This window comes from Alligator mississippiensis, chromosome 13 (genome assembly GCF_030867095.1).
Source record: "Alligator mississippiensis isolate rAllMis1 chromosome 13, rAllMis1, whole genome shotgun sequence".
Lineage (NCBI taxonomy): Eukaryota > Metazoa > Chordata > Crocodylia > Alligatoridae > Alligator > Alligator mississippiensis.
The window spans coordinates 28,878,704-28,898,457 of record NC_081836.1 but is presented as its reverse complement, the minus strand read 5'-3'; the positions used below and the strand labels follow the sequence as shown (position 1 = coordinate 28,898,457).

Genomic DNA, 19,754 nt, shown 5'->3' with positions numbered 1-19,754 from the left:
CCCACCCCTTACTATTTAAAAATAGATTATAGGGCCAAAGTGAACAAGCAAGTCATTACTTGAGTTAAAGATTCAATGGGATTGAGTTCGGCGGCTTCTCTCTCTCTCTCTCTTGGCTTTAGGGAGTGGCAGTCCTAACTGGTGGTCCTAGATGTTGGGACTCCAGAGATAACACCCAGGTAGCAGTTTGCTGGGAGCCCAAGATCCTGTGCTGGTGGTTCTTTAATGTCCAAGTACCCAGGCACCCAACAGCCCTACCAGGTTACTTCACACACCAGATGGGCAAATCAAACATCTATCAGTGTGCTCCCTTCAACCAATCCCAGGGGAAAAGGGAAGGAGGGGACTAACTGACTGGCCAATCACCTCTCTGCATTAAGCATAATAACCAAAAGGGAAGCAGGGCTGAGGGGCTGTCTGTACAGAGCCAGTAAGTGGGTGGGGAAAACTTGGCTGGAGGTACTGCTCTCTCCCCATCGGGGCAGGGGCTGACTGGAACAGGATTGTGTTTCATACTCTTCCAGAGGATCCTGTTACATGTAAGTGTGCCAAACCTAAAAGGGGCAGACACTGTAGCCTGGTGTCTGCTGTCTCTGCCATAAAACCCTCTTTAGCTCAGCAGCTGGTGAACAACTCCAGACTTTTCCAGTTTGTTCCCAGACCCAGGAGTCTACCCCTCATTTTGCTGTAAAATATCCACAATGTGGAAGAGCACTGTGGCTTCTCATCTGCTACTGACTCTATACTACGGTGGATGCTCACCCCATGCATCAGGTAAAACCTGCAGGCACCGCTTAATGTCGCCACCCGAACATAGCCTAATGGCTTGACTTCCTTCCGTGCAAAGAACAATGGAGCAAAGACTTCACACATGAATAGCTCCTCTTTTCTTGCTCATTCTCTTGTTAGTGCTTTCAGGCTGGAACCAGTGTCTCCTCTATAAACTTATAGTTCTAAGTGCAGCAAAGCCCTGATCCTAACTGTGGACTCTTGACACTACTCTAAATTACATTATGCTTCTTTATTCTTATAGTATTTTTTAATGTGGAGAAAATAGTATGCGATTAGGTGATTTAGAACTGTCTACACACAAGGGAGCTGAATTTTTGCATAGGCAAGTTTCATGCTGTCCTTTCCTAACTTTTTCCTGCTTGATCTTGCAAACCCACTACAAAGATGCATTATAAAAAGTTAGCAGCACTCATTCAAAACAATTACCGCAGTGAAAATCTGTGGATTAGGTGAAGCCACTCTCTTAGCAGTTTAAGCATTATTGGTAACACAACACACTTAATACTTTCCATTAGCTACTGGAAAGTTCTTTCCAGCAATCCACATCAGTGAGTAGTTGGATCATTATCTCCTGGTAAGAATTTTGATAAGCAAAAAATTAGTTTTTTATAAAATCCATAAAACAACTCAGTACACTAGAACGAAAACTGGTATGTTACTAAAGCAATGGAAACATGTAAACATTTTCTCCAGTGTTTTTGTGAATGGCCTCAAAATGCTAGAACTATTGAGTGTTTTCATATTTTTTCATGTGTAATGCAAAACAGTCACACCTACAAGGAGTTTCAGTAATACTCTGTTATGATGTTCTGTACAGCCTCTATGATGGATGCACTTCTCAGAAAACATAAGAATCACTTTTCCAAGTGCTAAGTGCTTAAGATAAAGGCAGTACTGTATCTTAAACATTTATCTGACTGTGCATCTTCTTTTTACCTGGTGCATTACCAAAATGTCAGGGCTCTCACGAACACAGCTATTAAGAGCTTAGTTTTGCAAGACTTGAAAAAGATACACAAACCACACATTTCAGGAGGCAATTTATTATACTGAAGTCAAGATATACAAGAATTTCCTTGTTAAATTCAGTAACATAGTTTCTTGAAGTCCTCTCCACTAAGCATCGTCCCTTTTCTTTCAGCTGTTCTTAGTACATTAAAAAAAAAAAATCTAGTCATGCACCACTGCTGCCCACCCACACAACATGATTTATAAGGTTGTCAAATAGAAAAAAATAGTGATCCTCCAGGGACCTATTGCTCCATGATTACTCCAGTGCTCCTCCAGGGACCCATCACTCCTTTAAGCAGTGAACTGTTCTAATTTTTATAGATCTTTTCCAGAAATGCTGGTTTTCATAGGCATATTAGCCAAACCATCATCACAGCTTTGGAAATGCACTAATCAACTGTTTGGAAAACAAAAGAGTTTTTATTTGATACACATCAAATAGATACTTTTAACTCAAAGGAACCTCCCAGCCCTCCCATTTTATTTTGCATCCATCCAAGGTTCAGTATGGAGCTGATGCATCCTTCTGGTAAAAAAAAGAGCTAGATACGGTGAGGCACAACTGCTTGCCCAGCTGACTACTCAAAGGCTGCTTCTTTCAAGGTTTAGCTGTACTTCCTCCAGAGCTCCCATTGCTTGGCCAACCCAAAAAGCAAAAACTGCTGACTCAGAAACCAAAGTCTTCACTGGATAGCTGTAGCTTGTTCTTCTTCTACATCACTGAACCGGTTTAAATCAATCTTTACAACAACTTCAACACTGCTGCTGGAGTTCACCACTGACACAATGCTGTTTAGTGAAACAAAGGAACGGCCAAGTCACCTATGGTTCACCCACTCTCTCCCCCCAAGATGCTGAGTATTTACATGTTAAGCAGGACAGAAATCCCCAAAACCAGCAAAGCCTGGAAGCTATAGGATCCAAAAAGGCCTAACAGACAGCAAGGGTTACACTGCCCAATGTGATGCTGCTTTCTCCTCCTGCCTTTTCCATTCTCCAATGAGAGCCTGGATTCTCTGGCTAACAGTGTTACTTACTTCTTACTTTGTGTTGTCTCCTCCATAATATATGTAGTTTGTGCTATCTGAGGGGGGGGGGGGAAATTACCCTATCAAGAAAATTATTCCATGGAACTAGCACTGAGCTAGAATAAATTCAGCGACCACCTGATTCCATACTGGTTGCCTGCAAAGGCACCTTTCTGAGGGATGAGTGATAAAAGGGGTCCAACCAGAAGACTTGAGTCTGGAAGCTATATGTGCTGTAGGTGGAGCTGTTACATATGCCCACCCTAAGGTACTTTGGGAGTCTTTTCACTATGAAAATATGTAGGCTTCCAATGCAATGCCTTGATTGGTATTCTTCCATCCCCTAAAACTATACAAGCTTTGGCAACATTTTCAGCAATTAAAAATCAAATTGATGCATCCAAGAAACTTTCTTAGAAAAAATTAAAGCAAAACTCCTCTTGGGAAGTTGTAAATACAAATGAATCCATGTCAGATGCCCTGGGGGACTGTGTGTGGCTGAGAGGATCAGAATGGGATTCTGCTGGATGCAGGCTTTTCTTGGAGGATCCTGTATGCTTCCTGAAAACCTGGCTGCTCTTTCGGCGTGTGCTCTCACTCACTTCTGTGACCTTAGCAGACTCGGCAGCTTACAAAAGGGAAGAAAAAGAGAAAAAAAACATGATGTTATGGCTCCTTATGCACTACTATTCTGTCCTGTTGAGCTCCAAGGCAGGAAGCATTCCTGCCCCCTCTTTCTATAGACATGTCTTCCCATAGGTTCATAGATTGCAAGGGGCTGGAAGGGACCTCACAAGATCATTGGGTCCAGTTCCCCTGCACTAGGCAGGAAAAACAACTGGGGGTCAGGTGACCTCAGCGAGGTGATCATCCAGTCTCCTCTTGAAGATTTCCAGGGTAGGTGACTGCACCACCTCAGGACACCCTGACTGTGAAGAAGTTTTTCCTAGTGTTAAGCCTGAAACGGTCTTCCAGGAGTTTGTGGCCATTACTCCTGGTTTTCTCCAAGGGTGCCCTGGTGAACAGTTGGTAAGTCTTGAGGTAAGTCTATTTCTCATACCTTTACGCATGAGCTTCAGCTGCTTCTGCCTCTCCTCCTCCATCTTCTTCCTGTAGTCTCCGAACATAGCTCGCATGACCTGGCGTTTCTTTGCTAGCACAGCTTTGTCACTGTGCAGTGTCCTGATGGCACGCAGGGCCTCATCAACTGAAACATTGGAAGGGAGGGAGATACAAACACAGCATATCTCTCCTTTATGCCTTTATGCTCTCAACCTTCAGCAAGATTCTCTGTGGTTTGCTTGCTTGCTTACCTTGCTTTGGAGTGGATTTCTGCATCTTCAGGCCTAGTTCCAGCTGTTCCACACACCAGTCTACTTCTCTTTGAAGCTGTTCATCTGACTATGATGTAAAATAGAACATAAAGATGAAACAAAAATTAACTATCTAAAAACTGAAGTACTAGTGCTAGTCAAACAAATCAAACGACCTATAGATTTAGATGTACATTCACGTGTTCATTCCCTAGGACAGGGGCGGCCAACCTGCGGCTCTGGAGCCACAGGCAGTTCTTCAGAAGTTGTCTCCTTGAATCTCTGCACAAGCACATGGTGACCAGCTTCCAAATAGTCCAAATGGAAGCTGGTCACCGTGTGCTTGTGGAAAGATTCAAGGAGACGCGTATTAATTTCTGAAGAGCTGCCCGTGGCTCTGGAGCTGCAGGTTGGCCACTGCTGCCCTAGGAAGTAGCTTTACAGACTTAATATTTTGGCTGTAGTACCTTTCATTGAATGGGCTATCAATGACTTCCAGGGCCATCTAGCCCAAACCCCTGCACAGATGCAGTGTTCACTAACACATCCCAGACACACAACTGCCCTGCCATTTCTGAAAACCTCCATCACAGGCGGGGTCCTACAGGAGGGCCGTGATCTCCTTAAAGCCCCTTTCCATGCCAAGTTGGCCTAAGGGCACCCTCAGTTTCTCGCCCGCCATGTCTTTGATGACACAATATAAGGGAGGCTACCTTTTCCGCCCTCTTGGTCACGTCTTGCTGTAGTCTCTGCCCTGTGGACTCTCGGACCCCTTGTGGGTCCCGCTCTACAAATGGGTGCTTCCGGGGCACTCGAGCCTTAGGGACTATGCGTGGCTCCTACCACCCCAATACCATGCCCCACAGATGTAAAGGACATTATTCTGTTCCTCTCTCTGGTGTTCACACCCTCTCTGGCACTCAGGCTCTCCGCAGCCCTGTCTCTCTGTGCCCCCTCTGACGCTGGGGCTCTCCGCAGCCCTGTCTCTCTCTCTCTCTCCGTGCCCTCCCTCCGGGCTGCTCAGTAAGGCCACCTTCTCTAGAGCCTTCTTGAGTGCTGCCCCCTTCTCTGGGGCCTTCTCTCGGTAACGCGGCCCACCTCTGGGACCTCCTCTGTAACGCCGCCCTCTCTCGGGGCTCCTCACCGCAATGCCGCCCTCTCCCGGGGCTCCTCACCGCACAGCTGCCCCCTTCTCTGGGGCTCACCGCACTGCTACCCCCTTCTCTGGTGCTTCTCAACTGCCCCTTTCTGGGGCTGAGGTCTATATACCCCAAATGCTGTGCCTTCACTGGTGCTGGGGTCCTCACACACTGCTGTGAGTCCCCTATGAGGCCTCCTCCGACCCCTAATAGCCTCACCCAAACCACTGGTGATAAACAGCAAAACAAAACACAAGCCCCTAGGCTACAACATAACTTAAAGCTGCCCGGCTAAAACCACGTTGCTCAAACACCCCAGGGCTGCCATCCTTTACCTGGCTTGGGCTGTACCTGTGGTCAGGCTTCTCCTTGCATCTTTGCTCAGGGAGCTCCCTCCTCTCTGGCTGCTAACAGGGAACTCCCCCTGGCCTCAGCCCCTAGGGTTTATAAGGGCCAGGCCCTGCCCCTTACAGTCAGCTGACCGCTGGCAGGTGTGGGTCGCTTGCTGACTCCCGTTGCCCTGGCAACCAACAGCTGGGCTCCTTATTCACTGCTAGGGCTCTTTCCCTAGCAGTTTCTCCTCTTTAGGAGCAGGGCACCTCAGTGCTCTGCGACAACCTCCAATGAAGGAGATTGCTCAGTTTCCCATGGCAAACCATTCTTTTGTCCTGCTGTTAGGGGTCTACATAACTCGTGACAAGACAAAGCAATTTTCACAGCTTGGTTGCAGCATGAAGAACTGATTTCACAAGCATTTCCCAGTGACTCTGCCCCTTGCTACTGATTGACAGAGAAGCATATACTGTATAATAGCAAATTCAATGGAAAGTAAATTATATTATATAATGTATCATATTATTATAAAACTAAATACTAAATTTAAATTGAAAATGTAAACATATTAAATATATAAATGTATATACACTATGAATTGTAACTTCATAATTTATTATTATATGTACCTTCTACAAAAAGTTTAGAAATACTAATTAATGCTAACCGTAACAAACATTTTTACTTCACTGACGGGCATCTTCACTTAATCTACATCACTAGTAGACAGTAACTCTGAATCATGTGATCTATGGCTACAGTCTTTGTAGCCCAGGTGTACACGGGTTTGTACTCCCCTCTGCAATTGAGGGAATTACATTGGCTGGGCAGTGTGCTGTGGAGGGACACAGCAGCTTAGCAGCCGCCTCCGTCCACTATAGTCAGGCCCAGTCAATCAATTACTTAACTATATACAAATGTATTATTACAACAAAACCATTAAAGAGTAAGGACATAGATTGTATATATATATGTACAAATTTACAAAACAATAAACTGCGTGTGTGTGTGTGGGGGGTACACACACAGAGAGCAAAAGCTTTTTTTCAAGAAAGAAACTAAGCCTACATTTTAATGATTAAATAATAACTTTTAATATTTTAACTTTGATATAAGAAATAATATAGTAAATAGTATACTGTACAATTACTGCCCCTCACAGGTTGCCTCAGAACATGGCTCTGCTTTGGAGCGTGGCTCTTTTTGAGGATCATCAGCATCAGTACTAATATCTGAACTTTGACACAAGCTGCCTGGATCCTTGACACAAGCTGCAGAAGCTCTTTGAAGCAACCTGCGGATGTCTGCCTGCCTGGAAGTCAGTTGCCTTTTTTCAGGAAATTGTTGTGAACAAAGTGAAGTTGCATCACTTCCTGAGCAGAATAAGACTGCTGGCTCAGCAAATTTCAAGAATATTTCCAGACATTCTGCAGCAGTAGCCCAAGCCACTTTAGTTTCTTCACTGTGGTCATCTTCTTTTGAGTCTTGTTCAGGTGCATTAGATCTCTCAGGATTCACAACCTTTTCTATAATTTCAGCATCCGTAAGGGTTTGTGCAACATCAAGGTCTTGATCAATGTTTACCCACTCTTCAAGTTCAGTATCTTTTGAGTTTAGTGAGTGGGTTTGTGGGGTCAGCATTTTGAAGGACATCAAGAATCTCTTTTAATGATTTTTTTTTTGTCTCACACTGAAACCTGCAAATTCTTCATCATCAGAAGATCCCTCTGCAAACATCACTGCAGCCCACAATTTTCTCCAAGCCTTCCTTAAAGTTGTACTCTTCACAGCAGACCAGGCACATGTCGCATTGAAAATTGCATCCTTAATGGTGTACTGTGACTGAAATCCTTGGAGAGTGCCTTCATAGTGGAGTATCTTCCTCATAAAATCCCTCTGTAGATAGATTTCAGCCTTTCGATAATTCCCTGATCCATAGGCTGTATGAGTGAGGTGACATTTGCAGGCAGGAAGATGGTAAAAATATTTCCAGACACTAATTCTGCTTCAGGAGGGTGAGTTTGACAGTCATCTAAAATCAGAATAACCTTTGTGTCTTCTGGCTTTCCAAGTTTCTTCAAATGCTCTTTCACTGCTCATACAAAGACATGGTGAAACCAATGCAAAAATATTTCCTTGTCCAACCATGCATTAGGTTGTGTCTTGTACTCAACAGGTTGTTCTACCTTGTACTCAACAGGTAGATGAACGACACCCTTGAATACTCCTGGTTGCCTGAATTTTCCCACCACTAGCAGCTTGATTCTGTGTGTGCCTGCTGCATTTGTACACGTAAGCACAGTCAGGTGGTCCTTGCTCTGCTTAAAACCAGCGGCACCAACCTCACCTGCACCAGCCAGGGCAGAAGTTGTCAAACAGTACCAAAAAAGGTGAGATTTCATCAGTGCTGTAGATCTGCTCTGGGGTTACGCCATGCTCCACTACCAATTTCTGGAAAAATGCACAATATTTTTCAGCAGCTTCATGATCAGAAGATCTTTTTTCTCCAGAAACATCAAGCCTTCTGATACCATGGTGAAGTTTGAACCAAGACAACCATCCATCTGAAAAAACACAGGCCTTGGTCATTTCCATTTGTTGATAGAAGTCTTGTTTTTTTGATCAGCATTGGGCCAGAAATTGGAGCTCCCTCTCAATGTTTTAAGACAAACCAATTGTACAATATCTTGTCTAATTGTTCCAATTTTGGTTTGTGCAGAGTATGGCGTTGCTCAATTGCTTTACTAGTCTCAGAATTTGTCACAAACTGGAGTAACTCTGCTCTCTGCGCCTTGATGTCGTAGATCGCAGGCAAGCCGACATTGAATTCCTGCATCATCCTGTTCCTGTTCTCTCCTTTCTCCAAGTGCTTAATTATGTCCAATTATGCATAATCCTCAAAACAACATGCTTTTGGTTCTGTCCTCTGCTTGTTGATGGAGTATGGGTAGCCACAGTTGCAGGACGGGTGAGATAGTCACAGGACAAGCACAATATTGCTGAATATCTCAACATGATCACAATGGAGGATGAGACTGCTGCTAGCAACGCTGCTCGGCAGTGTCCTGAATGGCAAGATACTGTCTTTGACAGATGCTGGTTAATAGTTATTCAAAAATACAAGTGAACAATAGAACAACCCAGAACAAATGATATTGATCGGGCAACCTTATAACTCTATAAATATACAAACCATTACTTCAACTTATTCACATAAACTATTAAGCACAGTCTACAAATATAACAAGCAATCCTTAGACTACCTGGGTGCCCTCCAAGGCAGGGGCCCCACTCCAAAGGTATCACTACAGGAAAGGAGGTGGGGGGAAAGAAAAGAAGAGGGAGACCCCAAAGACTCCTACGTCTCTATCACCCAGGAGCAGCCCACATGGTGCCCCTTCATAACCCTGGGGGTGCCTCCCCTGTGGGGACCCTCTCTCCAGGGTAACTTACTACTCCACAGTCCCGGAGGGTTGCCTCCTGTTCTCCAGGTCAAGCTCTGCTCCCCGCTGGGCTTTCCTGGCATCTGACTCTGCTGCCACTGGCCCGGCTTAGGGCCACATATACCGCTGTGTGTAGCAGGTACTTCACCTTGTGCTAGAGATTGGAGGCCCAGGCAGCCTTCTGCAGCACTGGGGCTCGATCTGCTCCTGGACTCTCTGTGCAGCGTCATCTGCACTGAGCTGCTGCCCCATGCCAGCAGCTGTGGAACTGAGCCACATCAAGTGGCTCTGAGGGTATCTGACCCTCCGTGCAGCGCCCGATGCACTGAGCTCCTGGCCTCGTACGGAGGTTGGGGACCTGAGCCACCCAAGCGGCTCCAAAGATCCTGCTCCGTGCCTGTGCACTGTGTCTCTGGCCACACACCAAAGGTTTCAGACCTGAGCCACCTCACGCAGCTCCCAGGGTCTGGATGCCGTGCTGTGCACTGAGAGCATAACTGCTGGAGTTGTCCACAGCTCCCCACTGATAGAAGTCTCCAGGGGCGCTTCTGAGCTACTGCTGAGCAGCTTTCCTCAGCTCTTCTAAGCCATGCTCTTCTCTCTTCTCCGTCCCTGACGCATCTCCCTCGTGCTGGGCAAACAGCTCCTTTTATACTATCCAGGGCTCTGCCCCTGAAGTCTTCCAGACCTGACAGTGTTGCAGTCTTCAATCAGGTCCAGATGAGCTCCTCTCCCCTTCCCCTCAGGAAAGGGGCATGACTTTACTTCTCTTGCTGCCTCTTGATTGGTGGATGCGCTCCACCAATCAAAACAGCAGAATCTCAAGCCTGGGACTCAACCCAAGATCTAAAAGGTAAGCCTGTTACATTTGTATTAAGCACTAGGACATTATAAAACAGCATACTATATGAATAATACACTGGGGTTTTCCTTTTAGGTTGATTTCGCAGGAAACTGCAGCCAATGCAATATTTCTGGTGATTGTGGATAATGCCATTTTTTGCTGTTTCCACAAAACCGCGAATTAAGTAGACCCCTACCTATTGGTCCTACAGCTAGAATGATGAGAGAACGATAAAGCCCTGCACACTTGCTCATTAAGACTCCCAGCCCATCTGTGAGGTACGACTGTATAGTCAGCCGCCTTTCAGTGGTGCACTTACCCTATGCTTATAAAGAGCTTTGGACACCTTTCATATAAAAAGCTTTACACACACAAATCATTTTACGGATGTAAAACTGAGGTACAAAGAGGTGAAATGACCTACCTGAGATCACACAGCAAGCACGGGACAAAACCAGAAACAGTTCTGCTGGCTTGGCTCCTTCAACCTGCCTTTCTCAGAGTATAGAACAGGGGCAGGCAATTATTTTGGGTGGAGGGCTGCTTACCCAGTTCTGGCAGGCTGTCGAGGGCCACATGGGTAGCCCTGCCCTCTGGTCACCATCTTGGGACCAATGTCTTTGGTCCCAAGATATTGGGACATTGGTCCCATGTCCCAGGGCCAGCACCGGTGGGGCCCAAAGCAGGGCACAGGCTGGCAGGTGTCTGTGGAACTGGGCTGGGCTGCACCAGCAGGGAGAGGGGGGAGCTGGCCCGGCTCCATAGAGCCCCTGCCAGCTGGGACCCCACGCTCCTGCCACCCTGCTCTGGCCCTGCGGGCTCCATGACACCACTGCGGGCCCCGTGATCCTGCTGGCTCCCTGCCCACTCACTCCGTGCCCCCAGCCCTGCGGTACAGGCAGGAGGCAGCGCACAGCCCCGACCCCCTGCTCGCTGGCAGGGAAGAAGCTGGTGCTGAGCACAGGAGCACCTGCCCCATGGTCAGTGCTCCCTGCTGCAACCACTCGCAGCCCATGTGGGGCTGTCCAGAGCAGGCATAGGCAGCCCCATGCAGGCTGCAAGCAGCTACAGCACGGGGTGCTGGCCACGGGGTGGGTGAGGTGCCGCTTTTTCCTGCGCTCAGCACCAGCTTGAAACCCGCCCCCACTGCCAGCCTAGGCTCTGAGTGCGCAGGGTGGGAAGTGGCCCCTCGCCCACCCCGTGCCTGGTGCCCTGCACTGCAGCCACTCGCAGCCCACCTGGGGCTGCCTGTGTCTGCTCCAGATAGCCCTGCATGGGCTGTGAGCAGCTGCAGCACGGGGTGTTAGGCATGGGGCAAGGGAAGGGCCACTCTCACCCCTGTCCCAGCACAGTTTTTCCCTAGGCTCTTTCCCTGCCTTGCCCCCCTGAGGTTCTGGCACAGGGCAACCGCATGGTCCCAGGCCAGAAACCACTGTGGAGGCTTCCAGCTGGGGGGGGGGGGGGGCCACCAGGGCTTCCCCATGGGTCCTACTGCCCTTGGCTCCTGTCACTTTTGACAGGAACCAAGGGCAGAGAAATATTAATTTTCTAAATTTTTTTAGGGAGCCCACAGGCCGGACAGAATGGCCTCATGGGCCACATGCAGCCCCAGCCCATATTTTGCCCACCCCTGGTATAGAAGGATTATCCAGGCAGTGCCAGCAAATGTGAAGGTAGAAGAAACCAAGCACTATCCAGCTTAGCCAACACACTGGGGACTGGCAGAGGGAGTAGCTCATTTGCCTCCTGCCTTCTGCCATTACTTAGATCCTGAAATATTTTCTCTGTTGTCAGCACCTCATTGCTCTGACTAGATGGGCTATAAATTCCCTTCATGTCTTTATTTCACTGGGACCTTGTATCTGAAGGATGGATGCCTTGGGAGACAGGATAATGTCTGTGGGAGCTTTTTACCTCAGAGATGGGTCTGGTCTAGAGTGGCCATTGCCTCTTCTGATGTTAGCTTGTGGGTTCAGTCCAGTTCCTGTCAGCTGCCCAAGTCACAAGAAACACAGTGCACTTGCAAGCTTTCAGGACTAAAAGGCCTGATGGACAGAACACGCCTCTCACCCAGCATGAAGTGACTCTCATGACCCCAACAGGCCTAGCACAAGTGGAAGCATGCACCTGCTGCTTTCCCTGTTGAAGGCCCCCCATTTCAGGGTTTCTGATTTAGCACCAAATTCAGAAAAAAGTAACAGAGACCCTGAACTTTAGCACAGCGTTTGAAAACAGCGAGGTGTGCTTTGATGGCCCATTAACAAATGTCCCAACATATCTGTTACTATATTATGACAATGTTAACAAATGTCCCAATGGTATCATTTTGGAACCAAGAGTTCTAGTTTTTTGTATATCTTCTTGTCTCAGACCAACATGGCTACCAAGTACACCAATGTATCTGGTGCCTTCACTTATTTTCTGTGCCCAGGAGTGGGACACCAGTGTTTTTCAGGACTTTACACCTGGCCTTACCACAACGTAGATCTTGAGAAAGTCAGTTAACCTCCCTGCATCTCAATGTTGCCTTTTATTCCAAATGAATACTATCTACCACCCAAAGATATAATGAGGTCTAAGTCATCGAATGCCTGCAGAACTCTTTTGCCATCCAGTCATACATTAAGGAGGAGGGCAGAGGTGAGCTTGATAGGCTTCTGATCCAAATAAGCTCAGGAAGTGAACAGAGTAAACTTCTTGAAATAAGCCTGCTAATGCACTGATTTAGAAAACACATATTCATACTAACTCTCCCACCCAAGGAAGGGCTGATAGTGCTAAAAGTGAGATTTTGTTTTCTTATTGGTCAGAAACTCAAATACCTGTGGGGTCTGGTCCTGGGGAGGTGCACTACTATCTTGATGCCTACTGGTTCCCATCTTCACCTTCTTACTGACCTCATTCTCTTCCAATTCTTTCTTACTGTTTGATGGTTTCTTTTTCTTTTTTTTCTTCTTGGATGTTGCATCTACTGCTGTTTTCTCTGCCTTAGTCTCACTTATGGAGACTGTCTCTAGTCTTGGGGTCTCTAATATGGGAAGGTCTCTCCCTTCTTTTACATCCATGCTGTCCATAGTCTGGGAAATATTAGCCTCTGGCAGGATTGAACACTCTAGTGTCAGTGCTGGACCTGTGGAGGGTGAGCCACATAATGTCTTATCTTGTGCTATACTCTCCGTGGTGTCCCCTGTAGAAACAGATGGAAGAACAAAATTATCTTCATCTGAGATGACAAAATTGAAAGCAAACTCAGGTCCTTGTCCAGAGATGGGGAAGTTTAATGTTTCATTCAAATCTTTTACTTCTGAGGAACTGGTACCAATCTGCCTCTGTTCAGAGCCATCTGTCCTGCGTGCCTCTTCCACAGTTTCATTGGTTGTTTGTGTTTCTGTCTCAGAAGGTGTAAAGCTGAACCTGAAACTGTTGTCAGATGGTGTGAACCAGTTTGTGTTTACTTCAGAAGTCTGGTCAGATCGCTTCCTATACACCATGCTCCCTGAAGCCTTTACATTCCCTTGTTGTATCTGCACTTTCCCAGGTTTCATAGCTAGAAAAAAGAAAATATTGCCACGTTGATATCAGCTACGTAGCAATTCACCTCTCTAGGGGGATACACGATGCCTGTATATGCAGCATATGTCTGTATAGAAGAAAGAGAGTTAGAACTCTGCTGGCATCTGCAAGGAAGGATGGGTAATTTACCCAAGCAAAGCAGAGCTGTCCCTACACTGCCTGGAATTTGGGACTACCCAGTGAGCAGGGGGAAAAGGGAAGCAGCTCCTGTTTATCTAGACCTGAGCACCATTCTCCATCCTACTAACCTCATGCACAACTACAGGCAGGTAGCCTTGGCAAGAGTTCCCTTTTCTGCATTTTCTTTCTTCTCAGAGCCTTGTTTAGCCCTAATTTCAGCTCTCACTAGTAGGGCTCCAAAACTACCAGCTCTCCTTAACACTGGAGGCTACATCAGGGCAATGCCATACAGTATGCACTCACAGTCATGACTTCACCTCCTCACCTCTGGGATTATATGTCCCTAAAACCCATTCTGCTTTAAAGGCTTTAGGTTGTGTCATGAACAACAGGGCTTGAGGGGAAGAAGGTTGATGGCTTCATGGGAAGTATTTGGAAGAAAGCCCTCAAGAAAAGCCACTTGTTAATGCATAGACACCACAGAAAGAACTGAAAAGTACTGTACATCCCAGGTAAAGCCAGGCCTCACCTGCCTTCTCTGCCTTTTTCCGCTCCTCAGTCATTTTAAATCGATAATCTCCAAACACACGATTCATCACCTGTCGCTTCTTCGCAAAGGGTGCCTTGTGGGAGCGTAGGACCTTCAGGATCTGCTGTGTTTCCTCTGCTAAACTCGAGAAAAAGATGAACACAGACATAAGAAACCAGGATGACAACAGCCCCATAAAGCACAGTGAGGGAGGAAAATAATTCTATTTTCTACAGATAAGCTTGAAGCACCATTTTAACTGGATGAGAACTGGGATGGTCACTGACTGGGGTATTGGGTAGTCACAGAACATACAGAACTGGTTCACTGAAAGGGATCTTTTACAACTGTCTTTTACAATCAGTCTTTTACAAACTGATATGCAAGGTTGTATTGGAACAAAACCTATTCCTAAGCACTTATTATGTACCTATTTCTATCCTACCTGTCACCCTGGTATCTGGCACTAACTACATGATACTGTTTGATGAACTGGTAGAAACAGAAATGCTCTAATGTTTGAGCAATAAGTCTAATGCTTCCAGGCATAAAACAATTGCTAAAAGGGTCCATATATATCATAACAGTCAGTCACATGCACTGCAGTGAAAGTTATACTTTCCCTTGCAGCATTCAGTATTGGTCACTACTGGAAGGGGATATGAGGATGAGCTGAAATTGTATGGAAAAAATGTAATTCCCTTTATAAGTCCCTCAGTACAGTTGAAGGCAGTGTTTTAATACACAATCAAGATTCTTCTGTGAATTTTCTTCTTCAGAAATGATAAATGTGCTTAAAGAAATAAGGCTACAAACATTTAAAGGCTTGATCATGCTTGATGCATTCTCAGTACTTATTTGAGACTGTGGGACTATAGCAAACCTGAGCTAGCAGTACACTATGCAAGGAGAGCCTAGAAAGAATAAGGCAGAGACTAAAAAGAAAATGAGGACAGTAGAAACAAAGCAGAAGGGGGAAACTCAAGATCATAGAAGTAAATGGTAAGGGTGGTTAGGTAGAAGGAATTCAAAGTGGAACAGAATATACCATCCCATTATTTAGTTAAGAGAGCCTTAAAGCAGTGGCTCCCCACTTTCATAGACTCAAGGCACCACTTGAAAATACCAGCTTAGTTTTCACTCATTTTTGATTGCACAAAAATAACAGAACAATCCTCCTGTTGTGAAGAACTCCAAAAGACCACAACAGGTCAGAATGTTTGTAACATTATGGGTTCCTACTTGAAATCTCTGGGTTTATTTTGTGAATCATGTTTGCGTACCCAACATGTGTATCTAACAGTGTTACAATTACATGGCACCCTTGGCAGGATTTCATGGCACATTGAGAAGCACTGTCTTAAGGTCCAAATGTTTCACTTCATTTCATATTTAGGATGAACCTAATTACAAGCTAACAAGAAGAGAAGGCAGAGGGATGCTGAGCAACAAAAAAGGCTTTTGGATTTACTGAGCCAGAAGAAAGTTTAGGATTGAATGGCAGATCCTAAGGGAAGCCACATACCTTGTTTTGGAGTTGGGTTGAGACGAAGAAGGCCCATCTCCAGCTGTAAGATGCACCATTCCAGCTCATCTTGAAATGTCCCTTGAGGAGCCTGGGATATTGGGATGCACACACCACTTTTAGAAAGCCTGGGTGTGCATACACACACCACCATCCCCAGCCTACTTGGATCTGACATCAAAGAAATGTGTATTCTGAAGTTGTCTCTCCTGTATTATGCAGGAGTTCAAGCTATAATAATTTAACAGTTTATTCTATCCTCAAATTCTCTGAATGAGGTACAGCAGCTCAAACTACACTGCAAAGTAATGCAGAAGCAAATTAGCATGGGCTGTGGCACTGATTTACCTGATTCAATACAGGTTCTGGCACTGATTTATCTGATTCAATACAGCCCCAACATCTTTGAGGTTAGAAAAAGAAAAGATTTATGAAAACAGACTGGCTGCTTGACTATCAGTGACGACAAGCCATTTCCTAAAGTACTTTTTCCTAGTGTTTTTTTTTTTCTTTTCTAGTTTTAAAGGTCCCAAGTGATGGGATTTCCTTTTTGGAACCATTCCTCAATTTAATAAGATTTTTTTTCTCTGTCAGGAAATTCTCTTCCTTGTATACAACTCTGATGATCTGGGCAGTTTATGTCAACTTAAAAATTCTTCACAATATTATGAACTATCTGTATGTTTAAGTTCTCAACATGATTTTTGCTGTGTTCCTACCTCATGCTCCCTGTGCTATGGAGCAAAGGAGTAGTGTCTGAAAGACTATCATCAAGTGAATAAGGTTGGTCCTAATAGAACAATGGGTAAAATAATAGTCTGGGTAAAATATATTTTCTGATGGAGTAGAAAATGAACAGAGTTAAACAGGGATGCAGTGTTGGTGCAGCCCTTTAAAACTACAAATGTTAAGCTGAGACACATTCACAGAACAACATAACTTTGGCTTTTGGAGCAGTTTGGGAAATGTTTCTGACTGCTGCTTCAGTCGGGAGCTAGAGGGCACTGACTGTCGGTCCTCGGGCCTGCACTGTTCAACATCTTCATCAGCGACTTGGACGAGGGGGTGAAAAGCACCCTGTTCAAATTCACAGATAACGCTAAGATGTGGGGGGAAGTGGGCACGCTAGAAGGGAGGAATAGGCTACAATTGGACCTAGACAGGTTACAGGGGTGGGCGGATGAGAACAGGATGGGTTTCAACACTGACAAGCGCAAGGTGCTGCACCTGGGAAGGAAGAACCAGCAGCATACCTACAGGCTGGGGAACTCCCTTCTCGTCAGTGCAGAGGCAGAAAAGGATCTTGGAGTCATTATTGAAGCCAAAATGAACATGGGCAGACAGTGTGGGGATGCGGTCAGGAAGGCCAGCTGTACCTTGTCATGCATCCACAGATGCATCTCAAGCAGGTGATCCTCCCCCTCTATGAGATACTGGTCAGGCTGCAGTTGGAGTACTGCGTCCAGTTCTGGGCACTGCACTTCAGGAGGGATGTGGACAACATGGAGCGGGTCCAGAGGAGGGCCACTCACATGATCGGGGGCAGCAGGGCAGGCCCTATGAGGAGAGGTTAAGGGACCTGAACCTGTTCAGCCTCCACAAGAGAAGGCTGAGGGGGGATCTAGTGGCCTGTTACAAACTAGTCAGGGGGGACCAGCAGGCATTGGGGGAGTCCCTGTTCCCCTGAGCACTCCCAGAAGTGACTAGAAATAATGGTCACAAGCTGGCAGAGGGTAGATTCAGACTAGACATCAGGAGGTGCTACTTCACTGTCAGGGCGGCTAGGATCTGGAACCAACTTCCGAGAGAAGTGGTGCTGGCTCCTACCCTGGGGGTCTTTAAGAGGAGGCTAGATGAACACCTTGCTGGGGTCGTTTGACCTCAGTGCTCTTTCCTGCCATGGCAGGGGGTCGGACTTGATGATCTGCTCAGGTCCCTTCCGACCCTACCAACTATGAAACTATGAGAATATGGCTCTGTGATTTGGGAAAGAAAAAGGGCTGACCTGGAAGAAGGCAGTCCCAGAAAGCCTGACAGGACACTGGGGAGGGGTGTGGGGGAAAGGGTGGAAAAAGGCAAGGGGAATACAAGGGCAGCAGGCAGAAATCTTGCAATTGCATGGCAGAGAACAGTATTAGCTGTACCAACCAGCTCAAGTGAAAGGACACGGAGAAGGGTACTTCAAGTTCTTACCTCCTCCATTGGGAAAGTTGGCCAGGCTAACCTTCAGCTCTGGAATCCTCCTACATAACCTTATTCCCTACAGACACAAAACAGCGAGTGAGCTCTTATGCCCTTTCTATAAGAGGTGTGTGAAGAATGAAAAATGTTAAAAACTGCTGGCTGTGGTGATGGATGCAGATTAGAGGTTTTGTGGGGTACGGGGAGAAGTGGTAAGATTGCTACCTAGCTGCTCATTCCAGAGCCTTCTGTTGGGGAACATTTCCAAGCATAGGAAGAGAGGAAAGGGTCAGAACTGGCATGTCCTCTTGTCAGCTAGTGACTGAAGAGAGGCAGAGAGCTGAGCTTTCAGCTGTCCATCTTACAAACTCCACTCCTTGGACGGCCAAGCACACACTGTTGTCATCACCAGGGGAGGCTGCTGGGCGAAGGAGCTGAATTGCATTGAATGCCAAGCATCTTTCAATAACTACCTGGTCACAAGACAAGGGTCAGCGCTGACTCAGTGGAATAAAAAGATGCTGCATAAGAGATGGATTCAAACAGCCATTATTACTGGTCTATTTTTAAGTTTAACGATGCACTGTATCACATTCCAGGCATTTGTACAGTGATGAGCAGATAGATGAAAGGTCCTCAACGTGGACGAATGTCCAGAGACCTCCCAACCCAAAAGAAAGGTAGCACATATTCCTCCTCCTCCCAAATAATCGCACTTTCTTCACTTCATGTACATTGGGAAAGGGTAGCAAGCGGTCACACTTTCCCAGGTGCCCCAATGCTCCCCGCGTCCAGGCTCCTCAGGCCCAGGTCCCGGGGTGGATGTGGGGGCAGCAAAGCTCTAGATACACAACCCCCGCTGTCGAGGCCATAACGCAGCGGGGCCACGAATGAGACCCTCGCCTGCCTGCGTGCCATTGCCACCCCCGCTGCTCTGCCTTCTGCCCCCTTCACGAGAGCGGCCACCAAACGGGGCCAGACGGACCGCGAGCCCCGGCGCAGGGGCCCTGGCCGGAGCCTCCGCGCCGCGCCGCGAGCCAGGCCGGGCCGGGCCGTGCCGTGCCGGGCCCGGGCGCTTCTCACCTGCTGCCCCGGGCCGGGCCGGGCCGGGCCGAGTCCGACGCCGAACGCCTTCCCCGCCCCTTCGGTTCCGCGCAGCGCTCGGGCCCGGCCCGGCCTCTCGCTCGAGCCGGACGCACGCGGGCAGGCGCGGGGCTGCGCCCCCCTACAGCGGGACCTCGGCCCGGGGTGACCCCGGGGCACGGCGGACACCTCTGCCCCCCCGGGCCGTGCGGGGGCTCGGGCCCGCCCGCGAGCAATAGCTATGGACGCGGCCGAGCCGGAGCCCGTCCCGAAGGCTTCCGCTTCTCCCCCCGCCCGAGCTCTGCCAGGAGCCCGCCTCGCCACACACAGCGGCAGAGACCTGCGCAAAGTACACACGCTGTTTATTAAACACGGATCCCCCTGCCGGGCAACGCCGCCCGCTGCAGCCCCGGCCCGGCCCGGGCCCCCGCCGGCGGCCTCCTGGCTTCAGCAAAGAGCCGCCGGCGCCCGCCCAGCCTCCGCTGCCCTGGGGCTGGAACAAAAGCCACTCACCGCAGCGCCGAGACTGCAGAGCAGCTAAGCCGGGCCCGACGGCCAGCAGGCAGCTCTGCCCCTTCGCTCCGCTGCGGTGAATGGGGAATCCCAGACGGCTTCCTTCCGTGCTTAAAATTACAGCAGCGCAGAAACGTTTGCCAAGCAGAGGCCTAACTCCAGGAGAGCGCCTGCGCCTCTGCTGCTTGTTCCTCCCACCCACCCTCGCCAAAGGAAAAAAAAGCCACTCGTTCAGTTTTCCAATGGGTTTTCCTCACACAGACCCTAAACACAAGTCCTAGGTGAAGGCAATGTCCACACCTAACCTAATGCTGCCCTCCACTGTCA

At 47.6% G+C, this 19,754-nt stretch overlaps 2 protein-coding genes across 8 annotated transcripts in view; both read right to left on the bottom strand.

The window, feature by feature from the left end:
• Positions 1-139, bottom strand: part of LOC109280166 (uncharacterized) — a 29,661-nt gene extending 29,522 nt beyond the window's left edge. Inside the window, exon 1 of the transcript XR_009456430.1 lies at positions 60-139. The gene's annotated coding sequence lies outside the window, so the exon portion shown is untranslated. The remainder of the gene's footprint in view (positions 1-59) is intronic.
• Positions 140-1,819: 1,680 nt separating this feature from the next.
• On the bottom strand, positions 1,820-19,571 carry C13H8orf33 (chromosome 13 C8orf33 homolog). Of its 7 annotated transcripts, none has more exons than XM_019493092.2 (8): positions 19,428-19,571; positions 17,844-17,910; positions 15,651-15,741; positions 14,126-14,263; positions 12,726-13,450; positions 4,145-4,232; positions 3,892-4,038; positions 1,820-3,459 (listed from the first exon to the last, which is right to left on the bottom strand). In XM_019493092.2, the coding sequence occupies exons 2-8, from the start codon at positions 17,850-17,852 to the stop codon at positions 3,245-3,247; spliced, it is 1,413 nt and encodes a 470-aa protein (XP_019348637.1). In that variant the 5' UTR covers positions 17,853-17,910; positions 19,428-19,571; the 3' UTR covers positions 1,820-3,244. The 7 variants fall into 7 exon arrangements, with proteins under 7 accessions (XP_019348637.1, XP_059572670.1, XP_019348638.1 ...); XM_059716687.1 differs by lacking the exon at positions 19,428-19,571 and adding an exon at positions 18,915-19,218; XM_019493093.2 differs by lacking the exon at positions 19,428-19,571 and adding an exon at positions 18,057-18,839.
• Positions 19,572-19,754: the final 183 nt, after the last annotated feature.